The sequence below is a fragment of the Gekko japonicus genome, unplaced genomic scaffold, assembly GCF_001447785.1.
Source record: "Gekko japonicus isolate JY-2015 unplaced genomic scaffold, Gekko_japonicus_V1.1 scaffold31, whole genome shotgun sequence".
NCBI lineage: Eukaryota > Metazoa > Chordata > Lepidosauria > Squamata > Gekkonidae > Gekko > Gekko japonicus.
In genome coordinates, this window is record NW_015161404.1 from 2,456,787 (window position 1) to 2,480,081 (window position 23,295).

The window sequence follows — 23,295 nt, forward strand, 5'->3', positions numbered from 1 at the left end:
ATATGCGCCCAAATGCCTGAACTTGCCTTTGTAAGTTTTTTTTAACAGTTATTCATGCCTTCTCTTCTGCCCCCCCCCCCCCGATTTGCTCAAAAGTTCATGCGGTTAGGAGGCGTCCCTCCCCTGCCCGCTTCACTTTCCGTTTTTCAACATGGGGTAGGGAGCTTTCTTTTTCTCTTTAACCGTTGTTTCGCTCAGTCAGACTCACATTCATATCTGATCTTCCGACCCCGCTTTACTTCATTTCATCCACTCGATCTTTTATGCTTGCCCCGGTCAGCGTCACTAGGTCCCATTTGGGCACTGTGCAGGAAGGACCACTGGGATGGAGGAGTGCCTCAATTCACCCACAACGTATAGGCGAAGAGGCGACTCCTCATAAGTCCCCTGGCTAGGAGCCTTCCGCCAGGCTCCCTGGGGGGGGGGTAACGGGCCAGCGCTCCCCCTCCTTCCCGCCATGCACAGACCTCATCCCTGGGAGGTCAGGGAGATGAGTCTGTCTAGTGTGCCACCATCAACCGGAACTCGATAAACTTACATTCTCCAACATAACTTGGAGACCATGAATATTAACTAGGAAATAAAAAAATCCTGTTGAAGCAGATAATTTGTGCATATTCTCTATGCTTTCATAATCATTCTTTTTTATCCACATCCATTATTTACAAATTAATCTTACTAACTACGACTAGGGATGGGCATGAACTAGAAAAATGCAGTTTGTGTCTGTTCGTAGTTAGCGACTGAACCACAAACTGAACCATGAACAAAACTGGGAGGTACATTCATGAACTGAATCAGTTCGTGGCCCTACAGATTCCGTTGAAAGGGACTGCAGTCCCTTTAAATGAAGTTTGCAGAAAGCCTGAAAAACAGCTGAGGGACAGGGAACAGTCTGCTCCCCACTGCTCAGATGTTTCAGGCTGTTACATACAGTCCCTTTAAACTTTAAAGGGATTATAGAAGACAGCCCAAAAAAAAGCTGAGCGGTGGGGAGCAGGCGGTTTTCGGGCTTTCTGCAAACCCCATTTAAAGGAACCACAGTCCCTTTCAATGGGATTTGTGGGGCCACGAACTACTAACTGGTTTAAAGTGACTGCACAAGACAGTCCAAAAGAGCTGTGCAGCTGGGAGTGCCTCCCCACCCCTCAGCTGTTTTTCAAGCTGTCTTCTGCAGTCCCTTTAAAGCAGGGGTGTTGAACTCATTTGTTATGAGGGCTGGATCTGACATAAACGAGACCTTGTTGGGCCGGGCCGTGTGTGTCATAAAATGAAATGCCAGGTAGTAGAATAAGGGACACAAACACAAAGATTTTTTTTACTTAAAATAAAAACATGCTTAAAACATTAGCACTCTTGCAATATTTTGTTTATTTAACAATGTCTGATAACTGACACCTCTTGCTCTGAATTATTGCATCAAAATGCCTGTGCTGTTACAATCTTGAGTATGCTGTTCAAGTGTGTATCTGTAAGCTGCAAACCTACTTTTGATTTACTGACATTCACTACAGAAATCTCATGCTCTTTTTACCATATGTGGTGGACTTGTGACAAAGCTGCGGATTTTTGGACGAAAGTCCATAACGAAATGCAAAAGATTTTGAAATCTACTTTTAAAAAAGAGCCAGAAATATTACTTTTAGGACTTAAGATGGAAGAAGTAAACATAACTAAAAGAACATTGTTATGGTATTTGATTACAACTGCCAGAATGACATATGCTCAAGCTTGGAAACAAGATAGAGTGCCAGAGATATGGGAGTGGATAAAGAAAATGCTTTTTATGGCAGAAATGGACAAACTGACAAGGAAACTTAATAACAAGGAAGATCAAGAATTTATTGAAGAATGGATTGATTTCAAAGAATATATAGAGACTAATTGGGATGTAAAAATAATTTGCTTTGCTTTGATAGTTATTAAGAGCAGAACTTAGTAAATGGAGAAGATGGTCATAATGTTATATTGTTACCTGAAAATTTGATAATGAGGAGGTTATAAATGACAGTAATATAAGAATTGTTTTGTGTGAGGGGGTGGGAGCATTGCGGGAGGCCAAGAGAAGGGGGGGTAGGAGAATTGAGAAAAGGATATATGTGGAAAGAAAAGTTGTACTGTTGAATATGAAGATATATCCGAGCAATAAAATTTGTTTTAAAAAAAAGGAGGGGAAAAAAAGAAATCTCATGCTCGGTATTGTGAGCCTAGGACCCAGGGGAAAACATGAAATGGCTGGGCATTGTGAGCTCTTGTACATAAATTACTTTGTGTGCTGGTCAAAAACATGAAACAGCACCATGACACAGACTGAGGGCTATGTGTCTACAAAACTACAGTCTTCCTCAGTGATTAGTATCAGCCTACTATCTGGGAAGTCTAAGTTCAAAATCCCCAAAGGAAATGTGCTGGGTGAACTTGGTCTGGACACACACTTTCAGCCTAGTCCACCTCACTGGCTTATTGTTATTTCTCATCTAAATAGTTCACATTGCTTTCCTACTGAGCAAGATTGGATCATGAGGGCATGAATACAGTGAAAAGGGGGAGGGAACCCAGTTGCACCCAGGAGAGCCACAGCATAACAAGCCCAACAAAACACGCGCACACTGCAGCAAGGAACACAAAAGCTCATACCTTGGATAAAACGTTGTTGGTCTTAAAGTCGTTTTGTAGTTCATCTGTGCAACTGAGGCAGCCAAGCAAAGCAAGCTCTCCCTCCTTCTCTCCCTCCCTTCCGGGAGGAGCCTCGGCCAATGGAAGGGAAGAAAGGCTTGCTTTTCTTTCCTGTGCGATTGAGGCAGCCTGTCCAGGAAGCAAGCTCTGGCTCGTTCCCTCTGTCCCCCTGGAAGGGGGAGGAGCCTCAGACAGTGCAGGGAACAGAAGCTTGCCTATCTATCTCTCCTGAGCGATTGAGAGAGTCTAGCAAAGCAAGCTACGATGAAGCAGCAGAAGAAGAACTGGAAGAAGAAGCAGGAGATAGCCAGTTCCACTGCAGGCCTGATAGAAGCCCTCTGGGGGCCTGATTTGGCCCACAGGCCGCATGTTTGACACCCCTGCTTTAAAGCTTTGTAGCTCAATTTGTGCCAATCTCCATTTATGATACAGGGTTGGATCCAAACAGCATATTGACTAGCAAAATGGAAGGAGGGGTCCCCTTAGACCACCAAACAGCCTGTGCTGGGAATCATGGCCAAAAGCCATGTGGGACTACGGCTTTAGAAAGGAGGGGAGCTAAAGAGACTGAGTGAAAAGGCTGGATGGATCTAACCCATAGCTAGGTTCAATAAATAGTTCTTTTCATATTAATTCTCTACCAAAGCTGCAAAATAACCTTTATAGATGCTGAATACATTCAGAGATGTAAGTGGCAATTACTATTGATTTCTTAGTCCCATTCAAAGCTAAAGATTTTAGTTATCAAATATGGCTATGCTTTTCAGCCAAACAAAGTCACAAGCAAAGCTTCCATTGATTTGGATGTATAATCAGCTATTTTTTCTCCTTAAAGTTTGAGATGAAGAAACTATTTTATGTGTATTATACTGAACGTATATGATTTTCCTTAAGATCTTTCTAAGGGCACAACTATTTACAAACATAGTAAGTGTTTGAATAAAAATTATAGGAATGTTTCTGTACATCTTTTCTTTCTGACACACATTCTAAAATGTCAAATGCAGCACGTGGGAAATGAAGAATGAGAGAACCTTTATATAAATAAAACTTTGGCATACCAGGTGAATAGGTCCAGAGGGGATACATGGAGCTTATGCCAGCTGCAAATTATTCGGCTTTTGGTACCGGTGAATAGAAAGCAAATAGCACAGATGAACTTCCCTGATCTTTGCAAATACTGTTCTCTTCTCTTCCTTTGCAGAATTGTGGATTTCACCTCATTACATGAGTTGCATTGGTTCCTGAACTACTGTATTGCAGACGAAGAAGGAATACTTAAATTGCAATGACTGGGAGGAGAGTTTCTTTATTCTTAGTATGGGGTTGTTTGCATTGCAGGATCTTGGTGCAAAAAACACTGATTCACCATGGTATTTGTGTTTTATGACATATCCATATATGCCCTGGATAGGTGAATGACATACTGCATGTAAATGTATACTGCATACAAGGTTCTTCTCCCTGTAGCTAAAGTACAGGGAGTCCCCTTCAAAAACACACAGCAGTTCTGGGGGGATTGGGTTTGGTTGTCCCCACCCCTGATACATTCCTTGTCCTGATCAGCATGATTATTGCTTTTTGAAACAGGTTCTGTATGTACACAGTTGAATTAGGGCCATAACAAGACATTTCAAGAAACATGGCCAGGAGATCCTGGCCAATCGAGGCTCTTTGGTACACATTTAATAAGTTATCTTAAATAATTCCCCTGGTTTCATTTATGTTAATGTCAAAAAGCATCTCCCTTATTTGGTATGCTCTTGACTAATCTCTTGAAATTTCATGTATTGTTTGTCCAAGTTCTGAGTAGTAGTAGGAAATATATACCTTCCCCAAGCTATAATTTTTAAAGATCCAGAGAGCTGTGCAACTCTTTAGCAGATCTGTCCGAACCCTGCTATGAGATGGGCTTTTGCGCTGATACATTAATTAAAATATTCCTTCCTCATTCTCAGTCAAAGGCTTCTGGAGCTGTTTGTTGTTGTTCAGTCGCACAGTCGAGTCTGACTCTTTGCGACCCCATGGACCAGATCATGCCAGGCCTTCCTGTCTTCCGCCGTCCTCTGAAGTTTGCTCAATTTCATGTTCGTTGCATCTATGACACTGTCTAACCATCTCAACATTTACTGTCCCCCGTCTTCTTTGACCTTCAATCTTTCCCAGCATCAGGGTCTTCTCCAGGGAGTGCTCCCTTCTCATTTGGTGGCCAAAGTATTTGAGCTTCAGTTTCATTATCTGGCCTTCCAGGGAACAGTCAGGGTTGATTTCTTTTAGGATTGACTGATTTGATCTTCTTGCAGTCCAAGGGACTCTCAAGAGTCTTCTCCAGCACCATAGTTCAAAAGAATCTATTCTTTGGCGCTCGGCCTTCCTTATAGTCCAACTCTCGCAGCCATACATGACTACTGGGAATACCATTGCTTTGACCATGCGGACTTTTGTTGGCAGGGTGATGTCTCTACTTTTTATCATGCTGTTTAGGTTCGCCATCGCTTTCCTCCCAAGGAGCAGGCATCTTTTAATTTCATGGCTGCTGTCACAGTCTGCGGTGATCTGGGATCCCAGGAATGTGAAGTCCGTCACTACTTCCACGACTTCCCCTTCTATTTGCCAAGAAGTGATGGGGCCGGATGCCATGATCTTAGTTTTTTTGATGTTGAGCTTCAAGCCCACTTTTGCGCTCTCCTCTTTTACCCTGAGCAAGAAGCTCTTTAGGTCCTCTTCACTTTCTGCCATTAGAGTGGTATCATCTGAGGTTGTTGACCTTTTCCCCAGCAATCTTAAATCCCGCTTGTGATTCATCCAGGCCAGCATTTCACATGATGTACTCTGCATATATATTAAACAAGGTGACAATATACATCCTTGTCGTACTCCTTTTCCTATGCTAAACCAATAAGTTGTTCCATATCCGGTTCTAACTGTTGCTTCTTGACCCTTATACAGGTTTCTCAAGAGACATGTGAGGTGGTCTGGTACTCCCATCTCTTTAAGGACCTGCCATAGTTTGTTGTGATCCACAAAGTCAAAGGCTTTAGCATAGTCAATGAAGCAGAAGTAGATGTTTTTCTGGTACTCTCTTGCTTTCTCCATAATCCAGCGAATGTTGGCAATTTGATCTCTAGTTCCTAGAGCTACTTCTGGAGCTACTTCTAACATAAAAAATAGCAATTAAATCCAATAAAAAACAATTTTAAAAGCAGTATGAAGTGGTCAATAAAACCAGCCAAGTTCATCAGTATAGATTCAAAGACCCCCAAAGAAGAGAAAAAACAGACTAAAATTCCACAGGATATAAAAAGTCACTCTTCTTAAACTGTACCTCAGTCATGTCAAGGAACTTCCTGAAGCTTGGTCTGACAAACTCAGGAAATACACAGCCCCTGTGCTCCTAATGCTTAGGAGTTTCCCTGAGCCCTGCACAGTGATGGATGAACATCCCTGGGCTTATCCTAACAAGAAAAGGGCTTTTTACCTAGTACCAATGTTGACTTTAGCACATGAAAATTCTGATCCCCCCCCCCAAGTGCTAGAAAGGGATGCCGGGCGGGGTTTTTTTTCCAATAAAGCTCCCAAACAAGTAGATTTCCCCCTCATTTCCTTGCAAGTTCTTCCTTCCCCAGGCATCAAAAGCTTATTTTTGCAAAGTGAATTAACAACGGGTAGGAAGGACTTGTTAAACATAGCAAGGATTCTTCTTAACTGGTAATATAAACCCCATTCTCTCATAGGGTTGCCAGCATGAGGCTGGCAACCAGAGCACAGGTGTTATCAGGGGCTACTAGCCATGGAGAATAGCAAGGGCCTCCACATTCAGAGGCAGTAAATCTTTGAATATTAGTGCCAAGAGGCAACATTAGGGGAAAGCCTCATCCTCTGTGCTGCTGCCCCTACAGAGTAACTGGTTGGCCACTTTGTGAGACACGGTGCTGGACTAGATGGACCACTGATCTGATCCAGCAAGGTTCTTCTTACGTTCTTACTGTTGTCGGGGGCCCTTATTGCAAGCAACATACTGATATCATCGTGTCACCAGCAATGCTCTATCATTTGGTCAAAACACTATGGTTTAACCACAGAGTGTTGGATGGATTCTACAGCATCACCAGCAACACAATGACAAAAGTCTTTCCTTTTAAAAAGTGGTTCGTTTTCCAAAATTAGGTGAACAGAAAGGAGTACAGGTTCTGGCAAAACAAATCTAAATTTTGACAATATGGTGAGCAAAAAGAGAATCTGAGGAGCACAATGCTAAAAACTGTAAGACAAATTTCAAGATTTTTTTCAAATGTATCAAGACAAGGAAAACATTTAGGTAGATACTTGGGCCTATGGATGACAAAGGATTGAAAGGATTGTTTAAGGAGGATGTCAAAGAAACGGAATGAAGTCTTTGTTTTCACTGTGAAAAATGAGGTCTATGTAACCACACAGGAGCCACTGTTTTTGAAAAGGGTGCCTATAGAATTGAGCCAAATTGAGGTGATGAGAGATGAAGTTCTAGGACTACTAGGCAAACTGAAAACTAATGTTTCCAAGTCCAGATGGCATATACCCAAGGCTTCATACAGAACTGAGAACCAAACTACAAGTTACACTAACCACGGGTCTAACACGTGGCCACCAATGCCATTTTAGAGAATTTATCCATTTAAAAATTGCTATGCGGGCCCAGTCCTGATTGGCCCACACTGAGGTGGCATCATCTGATCTTGTTCCCCCTTTGCCTTTTCAAGTTTGAAAACATCTGTTTTGCTATTTGAAAAGGTGCGGGGGGTGGGAGAACAACACTGGCTGGTACTGCTGCAGCGCTGGCCAGATAAAGATCAGGCCCTCGCTGCAATTTTTAAACAGCTAAATTCCCCCTTAAAATGGCATCAGCATCTACAGGTTGGACCTGTAGTTTGGTTCTCATTATTGATCTACTCACCAGCAAAGGTAACTCATCACAAGCCACTTGGCCTAACACCTATTCCAGTAAAATCAGTAGAAACTGTTATTAAAGAAAGGATTATTAAGCAAACTGAGGAACAAAACCTGCTGAGGGAAAATTAGCATGGCTTCTGTAAAGGGAAGTCTTGCCTCACCAACCTTTTGGAGTTCTTTGAGCAGATTAAAGCATACACATAAGGGTGTACTATTAGACTTCTCCGCCTCCAGGTGGTGGCTGGAGATCTCCTGGGATTACAATTGATTTCCAGGCAACAGCAATCAGTTCACCTGGAGAAAATGGCCACTTTGGAAGATGGACTCAATGTCATTATACCTCATTGAAGTCCCTCCCCTTCCCCAACCCTGTCCTCCACAGGGATCCACTCCCAAAATCTCCAGGTATTTCTCAACCCAGAGTTGGCAACCCTATGTACTATATACAAGGCCACCTTGTTCACCTCTAAGACCCTCTGACTTGACTTCCAGAGGCCTGGATAAAATATCCAGTTTGATATCAAAGCAGAACTCCCAACACTAACAGGAACTAGCTTGAACACTCTCACATGGGAGTAGCCCAACTGCTGGAATGCTCCAGAAAGCACACTGATTAAAGGTATTAGGTCTAAAACCTCTAGAACTCCCCCTGCTGCCCTGGCAAAAACAGGTGGGAGAGAAACTGAAAGCTCCTTCTCCATACTCTCAGTGCTTCCTCACAGGGCCTAATCCTGCAATGTAATCACTATACCACACTGGCTATTTAAACCATTTTTGCTGACTCAAACTCCTACACATAGGAGCAATCTAAGCAAGTTCACTAGTGTTGCCAGGTCTGGGTTGGAAAAAACCTGGAGACTTTTGGGGTGGATCCAGGAGAGGGCAGGGTTTGAGGTAGGGCTGCCAAGTCCCCCCGGGGGGCGGATTTCCCCCCGCTTTGGAGGCCCGATTTCCGCCACCGCAGAATTGGGCCCCGGGAGAAACCCCACCCCGGCGTGCACGTCAGCCGGAGGTGACGTGATGACGCCGGGCATGCTGGGGGCGGGGCCACAGCCATTTGAAGGGAAAACTCTATGTTTCCCCCTCAGATGGCTGTGGCCCTGCCCAGCGTGCCCGGCATCATCACGTCACCTCCGGCTGACGTGCATGCGGCGCGCGTGCTTGGGATGCCGTCCGGGAGCCCCCCGCCGCAACAAAAAAAGGACTTGGCAACCCTAGTTTGAGGAGGGGAGGGACCTTAGCATGGTATAATGCCACAGAGTCCAACTTCCAAAGCAGCCATTTTTTTCCAGGGGAGCTGATCTTTGTCAGCTGGAGATCAGCTGTAAAAGCGGGAGAACTTCAGGCCCCACCTGAAGGCTGGCAACACTAAAGTCCACTCGGAAGTATGGCTAACGCTGTTCAATGGGGTTTACTCACAGGAAAGTGCCATTAGGATTATAGCCATAGACGCCCAACCATTAAACATATGCAGCCAAATATCAGTTTTTAGCAATCTTATTTTCTTAATGGCAAATGCAAACAAACTGCTGGAATCTGGAACAATTTGTGCATGGATGTACCTCAAGGGACTTTTAGTTCTTTTCAGCCCCCCCCCCCCGGGTTGGATCTAGCCAGCTTTTTCACTTGATCTAATTTAATGCCCTTCCTTACTATAGCATTGGTTTCACATGGTTCTTGTCCATGGTAGTCCCATGATTCCAGCTTAGGTTTTGGGGTGATCTAAGGGGACCTCGCCTTCCCTTTTTGTCAGTGTAAAAACTGATTGCATCAAACCCTTTAAATAATTTAAATGATTGATTGTACCCTACCACTCTTCTCAGCTAAGTATGAAGTCTTCCTACAACCCAAGGAACTTTTTTCTGATTTGAGAGGAAGGCTACTTGTACTAGATGAAGGCTGCACACTTAGCTGCATGGAGTGGTAGAATGCAACCTGATGTATGGGAGCAAACGGGGCAAACTATAAATTATCAGTGCTTGAAATGTAGGTTCCTTTAATGGCTCAACTGCAACCTGGAGGATAGGTTCCTTCACTAGTTACCAAGAAGATTCTGCACACTACCTGTGCAGGAAGAAAAGGTACTGCAATCTGCAATAATACAAGTTACAAATGTAGCTTATTTAGTAGTTTACCCTGTCGTTTATGCAACACCTTATGCAGAAAATTGAGTAGAAGTGGTTACCGTACATGGCATCCATTTCCACCTTTGAGCAAAACCTCAAGGTGATTTGGTGAGTAGCTCAACTCACATGTATTTATTTATTTATTTAATTGGATTTGTATCCCACCCTCCCTGCATAGCAGGCTCAGGGCGGGTTCCATTAAAATGATATACAAATAGTTAAAAACAATTAAATTACATCAGTTAAAATACCATTACTGAATCCCGTATTTCTAACCAGCACCTCAATAGATGAGGTCTAATATAATTTGGGTTTCAGTTGATGACACAGATCTGTTCCACCAGAGGGGAGGCCCAATGTAGTGTGGATGCCTGCCACCTCAATCAAAAGCCTGGCAGAAGAGTTCCATCTTGCAGGGCCTGCAGAACTATAAAAGGTCCTGCAGGGCCCTGATCTCATACGCGAGCTCATTCCACCAGGTAAAGGCCAGGGCCGAAAAAGCCCTGGCCCTAGTTGAGGCAAGACGGACGTCCTTGCAGCCAGGGACCACCAGGAGATGCTGATTTGCAGATTGTAAAGTTCTCCAGGGCTCATAAGAGGAGAGGCAGTCTCAAAGATATGCAGGCCCCTGGCCATACAGGGCTTGAAGGTAAGCACCAGCAACTTGAAAAAGATCCGGTACTCAATAGGCAGCCAGTGCAGTTCAGCATCTGTGCTGCTGTGTTCTGCACCAGCTGCAGTTTCCAGAGCAGAGCCAAGGGCAGAGAGAATTACAATAATCCAATCTGGAAATGACCATTGCATGGGCCACTATGGCCAGATCCGGGGTTGGTGGGTGAGGTATGGAGCCAACTGCCTGATCTGTCTTAGATGAAAAAAAGCAGACCTGGCAGTGGCGGCGACCTGTAACCAAGCAGTCCAGTCATAGTGAGGTCAAATGAGCTCAATGACTACAGTCATCTTCAGAAGCCCTGTCTGGGTGTCCCTGTCTTCTGAGATTAGGCAGGTGGCAATTTGAGAGGGGGCCTTCTTGGTCATGGCACCAAAACTCTGAAAATCTCCCCAGGGAAATCTTCTGTTGTCGAACAGGTGAAGACTTTTTGCTTCATTTGGCATTCCCTCAGGGATCCCTCCTTTCTGCCCAATGTTTTGTTTTTTTAATCTTTGCAGGTATTTTGGCAGCCCTGACCTGGATGGCCCAGGCTAGCTCAATCTCATCAGATCTGAGAAGCTAAGTGGCATTGGCCCTGGTTAGTAATTGGGTGGGAGACCACCAAGGAAGTCCAGGGTCATTGCACAGAAGCAGGCAATGGCAAATCATGTCTGTCTCTTGCCTTGAAGATCCTACAAGGTTGTCATCAATTGGCTGTGACTTGACAACACTTTTTTCTACCATGCATTTTACCTCTGTTTTTAATTGTTTTAATAATATGTGGTTTTTTTGTGGGGGGGTTGGTTTTAAATTGTTTTAAAATGTGATTTTATTATACATGTTTTAATTTGTTAGTGGCCTTAGGGTAGAAAGGCAGGATATAAATTTTGTAAATAAAATGAATAGACAAATGTAAATTGCATTTTGCTCAAAATTCACAACATCGGAACCAGTATTCTTGGACAGGTGCCAAGGCCCCAGTGGCACATTGCTGCCTGGAGCCCTCTGCCCATTTCTTACCATTGCCACTTGCCTATGATGACTCCTATACCCATGCTCACCGGAAAGGAAGCAGGCAGGAGCAACGGTAAAGAGGAGTGTGTGGTGGCAGGGTGATGTCTCAGTAAACCCCCCATCTGTCATACTCCCAGTAGCGTGACTAAGCAGTTTCAGTTCTGGTATGTTTGCAAGCATTCAATAGGGCTAAATATGAAAATGACCATGCTGCAGTTGCAGATGGGACACCTTCTTTCAACAACATGAATAAATTATGATTGTCTTCAAGGCTCCCTCTAAGCTGTGGAGTTTTGTGAGCAAAAGTTCTACTTTGTGAGCTACTGGCATTAAAACTGTGAGTGAGCAGTTTGGCCACTCCATTACTTAGTTCGCTCTGGAGCCCTCCTTCCTGAGCTAAGACAGAAATCTGTGAGCCAGAGGCTAAAAAAACTGTGAGTGAGCTCACTCTAACTCAGCTTAGAGGGAACACTGATTGTCTTATAAAGAGTGGTTAGGTGGGCAATTAAAGGGTGTACCATAGTAAATACTTATAGCTAAGGGGAGCTGGAGTTGTGCTTTAGAAGAGTTGCCATATCACATGCTCAGGATTACAGGTATGACAGTCTGTCTCTGTTGGAGAGAGAAATGGTTGGATTGTACTTGGAATAGCTCACTAAACTCAGGAGTTTCATACTCTTGAAACAGTTTGTCATTCAGGATTTCCCCCTAAATCACCTCACATGTCACTAAAACACTAGTTCTTGGAGATAACCTAACCCACCTATCACAGGATATCTAACCTAATCCTGCCTTTCTATTGGTACTTGAGCCATAACCACCTGACTCTGTCAACGTCTGAGCCATATTTGAGGACTTTTGCATTATTGTCCAATTTCCCACTCACTTTCCCTCTACTTTCTCTTTCTAACAAATCCATCATCTCTCATTGGTTGGAAACTCTAAAGATCTGCATATACAACAAGGAATCAGCGATTGGCTGTGACACATGGATGGTGGAACTAGAAGCTATCCTTCACTGGGCTACTGCCAACTAAGGGGACCACCAGAGAGGAAGCAGCCAACTAAGGCCCTTTGCCTAAAGGCAGAGTCAGTACTGCCCTTAATGCCCATTTCTGTGTGGTATAATAGCTTTGTGTGGCACTAAAACATTCCATCTTCTAATGGTGGCAATTGCTGGTACGGTCATCTCTTGTGACGTGAGTCACAACATTAGGGGAATGCCACAAATGATGACACTGTTACCAGCATCATTTTTGCCAGAGCAACTGGTCATAGAATTAGCTGTTCGTCATTCTTTCTTTTGTAGTGTAAGAAGCTGTAAAGTTCTGAATGTGTACACTGTAAGCAGAGCACACTGTGGCTAATATTAAAAGGTTATTAGTCTGCGTCTGACTGCAACATCATTTCTTTTAAGTTCTAACAGCCATTGATTTCACTGTGCTTTCTACTCTCCAGTTATTTTTTTTTTCTTTCAGCATAGGAAACCATTTACAACCTGTTTTGTTGAAAGTCTTGTTGGCAATGAAACTCTTTTTCTCTTTGGTACAGCCAATTTAAACGGAGCTGACATGTTTAAGACTACATATTGAGACAGAAAAATGTCACTATTGTTTGGTAGCAGATTGAGCTGAAAGTTCAGTGGCAATAGCTACAGCCCTCTAAATCATGTGAAGGCAGGCTAAGAATTGCAGGAGGCAAAGGATAACAAAGCTTTCCCTGCCCCCTGATATATATACCAAATACGCCAGGCTGATGAAGTAGCTCCGTGGGATTCTTGGAGTGAATTGAAATAGCATGACCTGAGACAACTGGAAACTTTCTTCTCTTCTCTCTCTCTTTTTTTTGCAGGCTCCTGAGAAACATAACTAAGTACTCAGCATTATTGTTTTCTTTTTTCTAAAGAGCCAAAAGGAAACACTGAATAAGGAGAAGCCGTGATTTAAAGGACAAAGATGTTAGGGCAGTGCAAAAGGTTTGCAGGGGTAATGATTTGTAACTTGCTGTAAATGTAACTTGTAACTTGCTCACTCTGTGGCTGAGAAACCTGGACAGGTGGCTCTTTCACATGCTGCCTGTGGATTTTCTGAGCACTGGTCCCCAATGTGGCAGCTGCCACATATTGCATAAAACTGGGCAATGCCTGTTGCCTGTTAGTACTTGTTACTGACAGGTGGTTCCAACCTTAAAACAGCTGCTGCCAGAGGAACTGGAGGACAAGTGATATATGAGTCCCCCTGAGCTGTGGGCCAGCCTCATGCCAGGGATGGAAGTAAAGGGCCCATCCTTTCCACACACCTCCACAGCTTCTGCACTCCCATCCAAGCACCCATGTGGTTGCCAGGAGGAGAGCAAGCTGGCAGAGAAAAGTGAATAAAATGACCATCACCATGGCAGCCACTGGGGAAAAGAGCAAACTGGGGTGGTAATGGTTTTACTCCCATTTCTCTATGGCCAGCTTGGTAATCTTACTGTCTAGCTTCAGTTGCTGTGCCTTATGCTGGGAAGAGAGAGGGGTATTGTATGCATGTTGGTGGGATGGCATATAGGGCATACATGACCATGTGGCTCTTTTGGCTGATGATAATTGCACAGCCCCTATGAAATATGGGTTCAAAGCCACGTTTTAAAATTTTAAATGAAGTATTTGTTTGGAATTGTTTTTCAAACAGTGCATAACAGCTCCTTTAAGAATTCCAACACACACTTTTGGAGAAGAATCTGGACCCAGTTTTCTTAGACACTCTTGAGTTCTAGTTCGCATCCCAACCATTCCAACAACATTAATGAGGTTTTCTGACTTACCTTGGATCTGGATGCTGTTTGACTGAAAAGAGGAATTTGTTAATGGCTCATATGGCTTCATGTGGGTTCCCACAATTTGCTGGGTACTGGAAGGCTGCAGTGTCCTTTTCTGATTCAAGGGTGGGGGAGCAGGAATTCTTCTGGGGCTTATATGGTGAGGAGAAAAGGGAGCAGTAGCTGAATATCTGGGGAATTAAGGAAAAAGCCAACATTAGAAGCAGACAACTTTGTTGCCTTAAAGCTAATATCTAAATAATTTTATCCTCCATATATTCTTTTAATGCTATAAAAATGAATTTTTGCACTTGCTCCTGCCTGATGGATTGAGCTCAAGGATTAGTTCCTGTCTTGGGGAGTGGCAACAAGAGAGATTGTCAGGAAGTGATACAAAAGACTTCTCCTCAAACTGAACTATACTTCTGTTTAACTTGAGATATAGAAAGTATATTGGATCTTAATGATGACTTACAGGCACCATAATGACATTCAGGTACTTTTTCTCACAATGCTTTGGGAAAAGCTCACACAAACAAGGCCTGCTGGGATTTGAGTAAGCAATTATACAAACATTTTGGAATCAATCTCAATCCCCAAATATTTAGGGCTCCTGCTGTGTATGTCGACATATTAATACAGCTAGAAGTTTAAGTTCTACAATTGCAGGTTTGCAGATCTTTCAGGGGAATAGAAAAAAGGTGGGATTGCTTTTTACATTTTTGCATTCACATGGAAAAATTATTGATTTGCTGCCAGGGATCAGAAACAATGCACAGGTGGGTGCCTTTTTTGTGTGAAGAATTCTGGGATATTATCCTCTGTGTTTTGCAAAATTCACCTGTGAAATCTAATCAATGAAAAATGGCTTTAACTGTCAGCCAACAACACAGGGGAAAAATCCTTTTGAAAGCTTTACATAAAAGGACAGTTTTAAAGATTTCAAATTGGATTTAACATCTAAGAAAAGCTTCCCAGTGATAATTCAGCATTTTGTATAGCTAGGCCGGTCTTCTTTTTAGCAGACTGTAGTGGTCTTTATAATGATTTATGAATCGCTTCATGAATTCCTGGCTTACTCAAGTTGGTGACTATAGCATCTACTTATACAGCCTGCCCATCTCACAAAAGAGAAACTTGGCCTTGTTTCAATCCAGATTTGTCCCCAAATAAATCACAGAGTGTTACTGGGGGAACAGCAAATTAAATTTTGTGTATGCAACAATCGATACCAGCTTGTAACCACCGGGAAACTGCCATCAGAGATTTTGCCCATGGCCTGAAGTCCATGCTTGCAATAAGAACCCAGATATTTTTTTTAAAGTCCTGCTTTGTACCTCATTCTGACTTCAAAAGCTAAGCAGACCAGATCATTCAAAGGTTTTATCCAATTCTCTATTGCCAAGAGCCTTCAAATGAAGTTAGTGATGGGGAATGGGCATGTGTGGCTGCAGTAAGGAATTTAATTAAAGTCCAGGAATACTGCATAAGACAGAAGCATGGTGCCAAAGTCAGGAAAGAAGATGGGAATGAAATAAGACAATAAAATGTCAGAATAACTTTCAGTTTGGAATGTTTCCAACACTGCTGAACATTGGAAATAATTTTGTTTGGATTTGGAGAATTTACTATGTTTCCAAATAAGGGTGTGGCTCAGGTTGGATTGTGATGAATAAATAGGTGACTGCACATTGCTACTACTTAATTCCAGGTTCAGCCCTTACTGTCAGCCAGATCTGTGATTAGATATTTTGATGCTTCCAGTTTTATTGCACAGGAGCCCTTGGTGCTGCAAAATTGATTAGTACTGCACCACTGGATACAGTCTTTTCAACCTTTTCCCCTCACATTTTAGAAATTTCACTCACAAATGTATATGTAAAGCAGCTATTTATCCCACAGAAGGAAAATATTGGATACCTCGTATTAACTGTGACTTGCTAGTTATGATTCTGCTGACACCAAAGTTCATTTTCCCAGGCATCAGGAAAATCAGTGAGAGGAAACAGTTGCCAACTCTGTTGGGAAATTCTTGGATATTTGGGGGTAGATCCTGGGGAGGGTATGGGGAGGGAAGGGACCTCAGCAGATATAATACAATGGAGTCTACCTTCCAAAGCAGACATTTTCTCCAGGGGAAGTGATCTCTTGAGATCAATTGTAATTATGGAATATCTCTAGGACTCAGGACTATTTTTGGGCAGGAACGCACAGGAACGGAATTCCGGCTGGCTCCCAAGTTGGCCACACCCAGCAGGAACTCATTAGCATAATAGGCCACACCATAATAGCCCACACCCAGTGGCAGGAAGTCATTAGGATTGGCTACATTAGGTGTGTGTGGACTAACATGCAAAGGAGTTCCTGGTACAAAAAAAGCCCTGGGTTTTGACAACAAACAAGGTAAACAGAATAAGAAGCAAAAGGTGGGTGTGGCTGGATGACCACACTTCTGGTAACATGGCGTGTGTGGCCTAATATGCTAATGAGCTGTGCTGTCAGGGGTGTGGCCTATTATGCTAATGAGTTCCTGCTGGACTTTTTCTACCAAAAAAGCCCTGCTAGGACTTACCTGCAAGATGGCAACCTTAGATTAATCAGTTAACCCAAATGACCACTATGTTGTTCAAACCCCCCCCCCCATTAGCTCATAGTTTGGGAGCGCCCCATGATCATAAATAAGCATGAATTTTGCTTATTTGAGTTATGCTGTCATCTGGGTCGATGCATGTATTACCCAGGCAGGGAAGTGGTCATGCAAGTGAAGAAAACTAACAGTAACTTTGTTTAGGATTGCACTGTGGGACCCTTACGGCAGAATTGTCTATATACTCTGACACATAAATGCAGATCCAGAGAAATGCACATAATAGTTGTTTCCCTTCAAGGATTTATCCTCTTGGGTTTCCTATTGCTTTACAGAGTACTTTTCTTTCCGCAAGAACATAATCATTTCAAAACTTTGGGCTATGCTCAATTCTTACAGAAGAGAGCAGAGACAGCAGAAATTCCTATTGTAAGAAAGGAATAGCTTCTCATTCTGTCATAGGCAAGAAGTTAAGCTGGTTCAAAGATCCCTATGAAGAGTTTCTCTCCAGGCCTCAAAGGAAGGTCTTTCAGTTACAGTGGAAAGCTTCCAGTGCCTGTTTCCTTTGTTTCAACCTCTGCTCTTCTTTGGATTATTCCTCTATACTTGGAAGCCATTCTTGTCTGGTTAGAACTTTCTGGCAAGTAAAGTGGAACTAAGATAACTGTTTTGTGTTTCCAAAGCTTCTTAATATCCTCTGGGTTTTTGTCTCTGATTCTGTTAAAAAGGTTTCATTTTCCCAGCTTCCCAAGAATAGTGATGTTTCCTCAGATAAGAATAGTTCAGTCCCTCCTGAGTCTTCCCTGCAGTGGAATGTAGTGCCTCTCAAAATCAGGTTGAAAAAAGTTCTGGGAGATAGATATTCAATGGCAGTGCACATTTATTATTGCAGTTGTAGAAGAAAACACAAGAATGTAATATGAATAAGGAATCTGTGCAGTTAGGGTTGCCAGCTCTGGGTTGGAGAACTCCTAGAAATTTGGAGGGTGGAGCCTGGGAAGGGTGTGCTTGGAGAAGCTCAGCAGGCTGCCTTCAAAGCAGCCATTTTCTCCAGGGGACCTGATCTCTCTCGTCTGGAGATCAGTTATAATTAGGGGCAGGGCTTTTTTGGTAGAAAAAGCCCAGCAGGAACTCATTAGCATAATAGGCCACACCCAACAGCAGAAACTCATTAGCATATTAGGCCACACCCCAACAGCGCAGCTCATTAGCATATTAGGCCACAAACCCCATGCCTTCCCTTGGCTTGCCCGGGCAAGCCCCCCTTGAAGGGAAGGGAAGGGAAGGCAGTTTAAACTGCCTTCCCTTGGGTTGCCCGGGCGCCCCTTCCCTCTCTAGCCATGCACACAGAGGTTTTGGCTGTAGTGGGCGTGGCCAACTCTGAAGCCAGCCGGAACTCCATTCCTGTGCGTTCCTGCCCCAAAATAGCCCTGATTAGGGGAGATATCTCTCAGTTATATACTTGTGAACATTGTTTGCAATATCTTATGGTTTTAAACAAATAAAATGAACAAAAATGAACACAATTGAAAGAACATTTAAAACAACATAGGATTAAGAAGGAAGAGAGACTGCAAAGAGAGTGTACAGTGAGAAAACATGAAATAAACTTCACTGAACTCCATGGGATTTATTTCATTACTCCCCCTCAGCATGGCAAACCAGTGAGAAAAACTGTCCCACACAGACACACATTGTGAAACGAACTGAGAAAGGCTCACTAATGCTTAAGGGAACAGAGCAAGAAAAAACCTCTGTAGGAATCCAGATTTTCTTATTTTAACGCTTTTCTTAACTGAAAAATGTAGTAGCTGCAATTTTGAGATATGTATTCGTGGGAAAGCTTCTAGCTACTGTTGAAGTTCCAATATCTGCACAGTTGGCACTGGTGGAAGCTGTGTGATATATATTTTCCTGTATTTCCATTATGTTTTGTGCTTTCATGCCAATAAAGGTTTTGTGTGTGTGTGATATGTTTATTGCATACATTACATGGTCTGCTTCCCCTTTGTTACTACAAGTGGCCTGTCTCGATATTGGAGGAAATTGACTATGAGACAGAGGAGGCCAGAAGGGTACAAGAGATTACACCTATATATACCAAGGTCCAGTTCAGAATGAAGACTCCGGATTTAAAGAGTGTTCAGTGGTTTTTTTTAAAGAATACCTCTGCATACAATCACGCTAAACAATCAAAATACACATACAATCCAGAACTAAGAAATAAAGAGGTGATGATAGAGATATTTGAGGAGCAGTTATAGGGGTCATACTACCTGTCCAGATGTCTGTGTAGAAGAAAGCATTAACAGTCAGTGTTCCATGCTGTCATGATCTGGGCTGTGCCACCAGAGGCCTACTAGGCTCAGGGATCCTGGCTAGCAGTAGGTGAGGCTGGGCCTACAACTCCCAGAAGCCCCTGAGAGGTTTTGGAGCCAAAATTGACCAATAGGAAAAGAGGAGGGCTTGGAATAAAAGATCTGGAGCAGCAGGAAAAGCAGTTCTTCTTCACAGAGGGCAGAGCCAGAAGGAAGGCTGCTGCAGGGAAGAGACCCTCATCCTGAGGGAAGGGTGAGTAGTCTAAGGCCACTGCAAATAGAGAGCTAGGGACACTACATATTTAGATGCCTTAGGGCATTTGATTGCTTTTCTTTTCACCCACTTACTGTTATAATTCTGCACCTTGTTTGTTTGACCTCTCCTAAAATAAACTATTTTTATTGTTCACTCTGCCTGGTCCTCACATCTATTATTCAGTCAAAGGGAGGTCTAAAGGCCTGGGAAGGTGCTCTGGGCCTTCTCAGAGGAGCCTGGAACCAGAGTGGTGGCAGCCTCAGGTGACACCCCACCTGAGCTGTGACACATGCTAAGAAAGGAGACCCAAAGAAAGAGGCTTTGGGGGTGTACCCTATAGTAGGTGCTGTCAGAGTGCACACTGAGGCAGGGCTTACTCTCTACTTTTATAGGAATTCAAGGGGCAGTCTCCTGGACCGTGACGTGATTAAATTAATGATCATTGATGGTCTTACCAGTGCAGATTGAATGTGTTTGAGGACTGGTGATGGTCCTACCAAGGTAGGTTGAATGGATTCTCAGACGTAGACAAAGGGAGGAAATGTGTCACTAATACTTGTCAGGAAGAATTGTTGATGATTTAATCAATTTGATCAATTTGTCTCGGTATCCCAAGGGAGGGGGCAGGATGAGCAAGTGTTGAGACAAAAGATTTCCATATAGACATAGGTATCATACAAAGGGGACTTTGTCAGGGTATGGTGACAGAGAAGGTTTCACCAGATGACTGCTGAATAGCGTTGGAAATGCAGATACCTACCTGAAGGAACTCGTGGTCATTCCATATGTATACCTTTGCTGGGTGGAGAGAGATATGGAGATTGCCGTCGAGGGTGCCTTGTGTAACCTTAGACTGAAACCCTATGCTGAGCTTGGCTAGCTCTTTAGCACAAGTCAAGAGTATTCTCTTTGGCCTGATTTTATGGGTCTCTGGTTCAGGTCAGAAGTGGGCTACTCCACTGTTAGGGCTACCCCATGAGTAAGGCAGTGCCTCTGAGCAACACCTGATATTTGTGTGTGTTGGTTTAGTCTCATTGGTTGGAGTCCTTGCTGAGCTAGAAGTATAGATTGCCCTTGTTCTGAAATCAGTTGCTCATGCTCCTATATTTCCTTGTTAATAAATAGATGTTTTGAGCACACCCACCTTTAATGTATGAACCCAAGAGCAGGAACCTGAGTGAGTACCCTCACCCTGACATACAAGTAAAAGAAGGTGGTCTCCTTAAGGCAAATGGCAGAATGCAGGCTACCCACCTCCTTACTATCCTTACTGGACAGTTCAGGTGGTGTCAGGCTGCCAGCTATGTAGTCCATCTCTCTTTAATTCAGCACCATAGACAAGCAAGCCCCCCCCCCGTTAAACCAGGCACATCCAACTCAGTAAATGTGGTGTTCTTAGATGCAGTAGTTAGATTCAAGTCCAGTAGCACCTTAGAGTCCAACATATAAGCTTTCAAGAGTCAAAGTTCCCTTCATCAGACATGAGTATGAATGGAGATTTCTGAGTCTTTTTATCACAGAAGGTGGGATGGGTGTTGTAAAGAATGCTTGTAAAGGATGCAAAGGTACAATGCATATTGTAATCAGCTACCTTCTGAACATAGATATAGCAGTGGCTATAAACCACAGGGCCTGTTGGGGCATGTAGTATTGTAGGACAGGAAACAGGAAATAGAAGGGTAGAGTTTTGGCTTAGGCTATGTTACTGAATGATGCAACAGCTGTTATGCTTGTTTAAAGATTTACAATAAAGGTTCTTTGGAATCAAAATCATACTCAGTAACTTGATACAACAGCACAGTAGTTCATTATTCAGGTACAGGTATCATAGAATCATAGAGTTGGAAGGGACCCCAAGGTCATCTAGTCCAACCCCCTTCACAAAGCAGGAAATTCACAAATACCTCACCCCCACACCTCCAGTGACCACTGTTCCACGCCCAGAAGATGACAAAAACCTCCAGGATCTCCAGCCAAACTCGCCTGGAGAAAAATTGCTTCCTGACCCCAAAGTGGCGATCAGCATTTCCCTGGGTGTGTAAGAAAGGGACACAAGAACTAAACACTAAGGCAACCCTGCCTGCCCTCCCTCTCATGATCTGGCTAAGTTCACACAATCAGCATTGCTGTGAGATGGCCATCCAGCTTCTTTTTGAAAACCTCTAAAGAAGGAGCCCACCACCTCCCGAGGAAGCCTGTTCCAATGAGGAACCACTATAACTGTTAGGAAGATCTTCCTAATGTTTAGTCGAAAACCCTTCTGATTTAATTTCAATCTGTTGGTTCTATCTGATCTTCTGGGGCAACAGAAAACAACTCTGTACCATCCTCTATATGACAGCCCTTTAAGTACTTGAAGACAGTTATGATATCACCTCTCAGTTGTCTCCCCTCCAGGCTAAACATTCCCAGCTCCTTCAACCTTTCCTCATAGGACTTGGTTTCCAGACCCCTCACCATCTTCGTTGCCCTCCTCTGGACACGTTCCAGCTTGTCTATATCCGTCTTAAATTGTGGTGCCCAAAACTGAACACAATACTCTAGGTGAGGTCTAATCAGAGCAAAGTAAAGCGACACCATCACTTCACGTGATCTGGACACTATACTTCTGTTGATACAGCCCAAAATTTCATTTGCCTTTTTAGCTACTACATCACACTGCTGACTCATGTTCAGTGTATGGTCTACTAAGACCCCTAGATCCTTTTCACACATACTACTGCCAAGACAAGTCTCCCCCAATCTATAATTATGCATTTGATTTTTCCTGCCTAAATGCAGAACTTTACATTTACCCCCATTGAAATTCATTAAATTTCTTTTAGCCCAATTTTCCAGCCTGCCGAGATCATCCTGTATCCTGACTCTGTCTTCTACCATATTTGCTGCCCCTCCCAGTTTAGTATTATCTGCAAATTTAATAAGCAATCCCTCTATTCCTTCATCCATATCATTGATAAAGCTGTTGAACAAAACAGGTCCAGGACAAATCCTTGAGGCACTCCACTTGTCACTGCTCTCCAAGAGGATGAGGAACCATTAATAAGCACTCTTTGGGTGCGATATGTCAACCAGTTACAGATCCACCTAAGAGTAATAGGATCCAAACCACATTTTACTATCCTTATAGCTCTCTCTAAGTCCATGAGAATCAAATTGGTCCATGAAAATCAAATGACCAGGCCTGTCAATCTTTCTCCAGGTGGGAGAAGAACAAATGACTGTCTCAGATGAGAAAATATGATGGCTACCATGACCCACATAAATGTCTCTTTGATGTAGGGTTACCAGGTCCCCCCAGATCCCCCGGTTTCTGGTGCTTTACCCCAGCACCAGCCAGCTGGCCAGAGGGGGGCAGTTACTACCCGAAACACAATGTGCCTATGTTAACTGAAAGTGACATAGGCACATCAGTGATGTCAGGACAATGCTCTGGTTTTGGGGCAAAACTCTATGGTAGTATTTGCTTCAAAACATAGAGTTTTGCCCAAAAACCAGAGCATCACCTCCTGACATCACTGATGTGCCTACGTCATTTCCAGGTAACGTAGGTACGTCATCCCTGACATTCCCAATGTTCCTACATCACCTGGAGGTGACATAGGCATGGCCTGCTTCTTCCATCCCTTCTTCTGAAGCATCCCATTAAGTCCCCTGCCAACTTGCCATTTGGACCTGGCAACCCTACTTTGAAGCCTCCATTTCCCTTCCTATTCCAAATCAGGCCTATACAATAAAACAAATCTAGGGCGGATTCTTTTTTTAAAAAAACAAACACCCATTTTTAAAAAATACCCATTTCACTCAGGACATTTAACTCAGGCTTCCAGCCCATGCCAATGCAGAAGGAGGTAGCTATGTTCTGTTAATAAACGGGGAATGCCTAGAGGATTCAGATGGACATGTGTTGTTCTTAAGATGGCTGCTGGAATTAAAGC

At 43.3% G+C, this 23,295-nt stretch overlaps 1 protein-coding gene across 1 annotated transcript in view; it reads right to left on the reverse strand.

Moving 5' to 3' along the window:
- Positions 1 to 23,295, reverse strand: part of GLIS3 (GLIS family zinc finger 3) — a 221,049-nt gene that overhangs the window by 12,759 nt on the left and 184,995 nt on the right. The window contains exon 8 of the mRNA XM_015426024.1: positions 14,203 to 14,387. Coding sequence (XP_015281510.1) covers positions 14,203 to 14,387 — 185 coding nt within the window. The remainder of the gene's footprint in view (positions 1 to 14,202; positions 14,388 to 23,295) is intronic.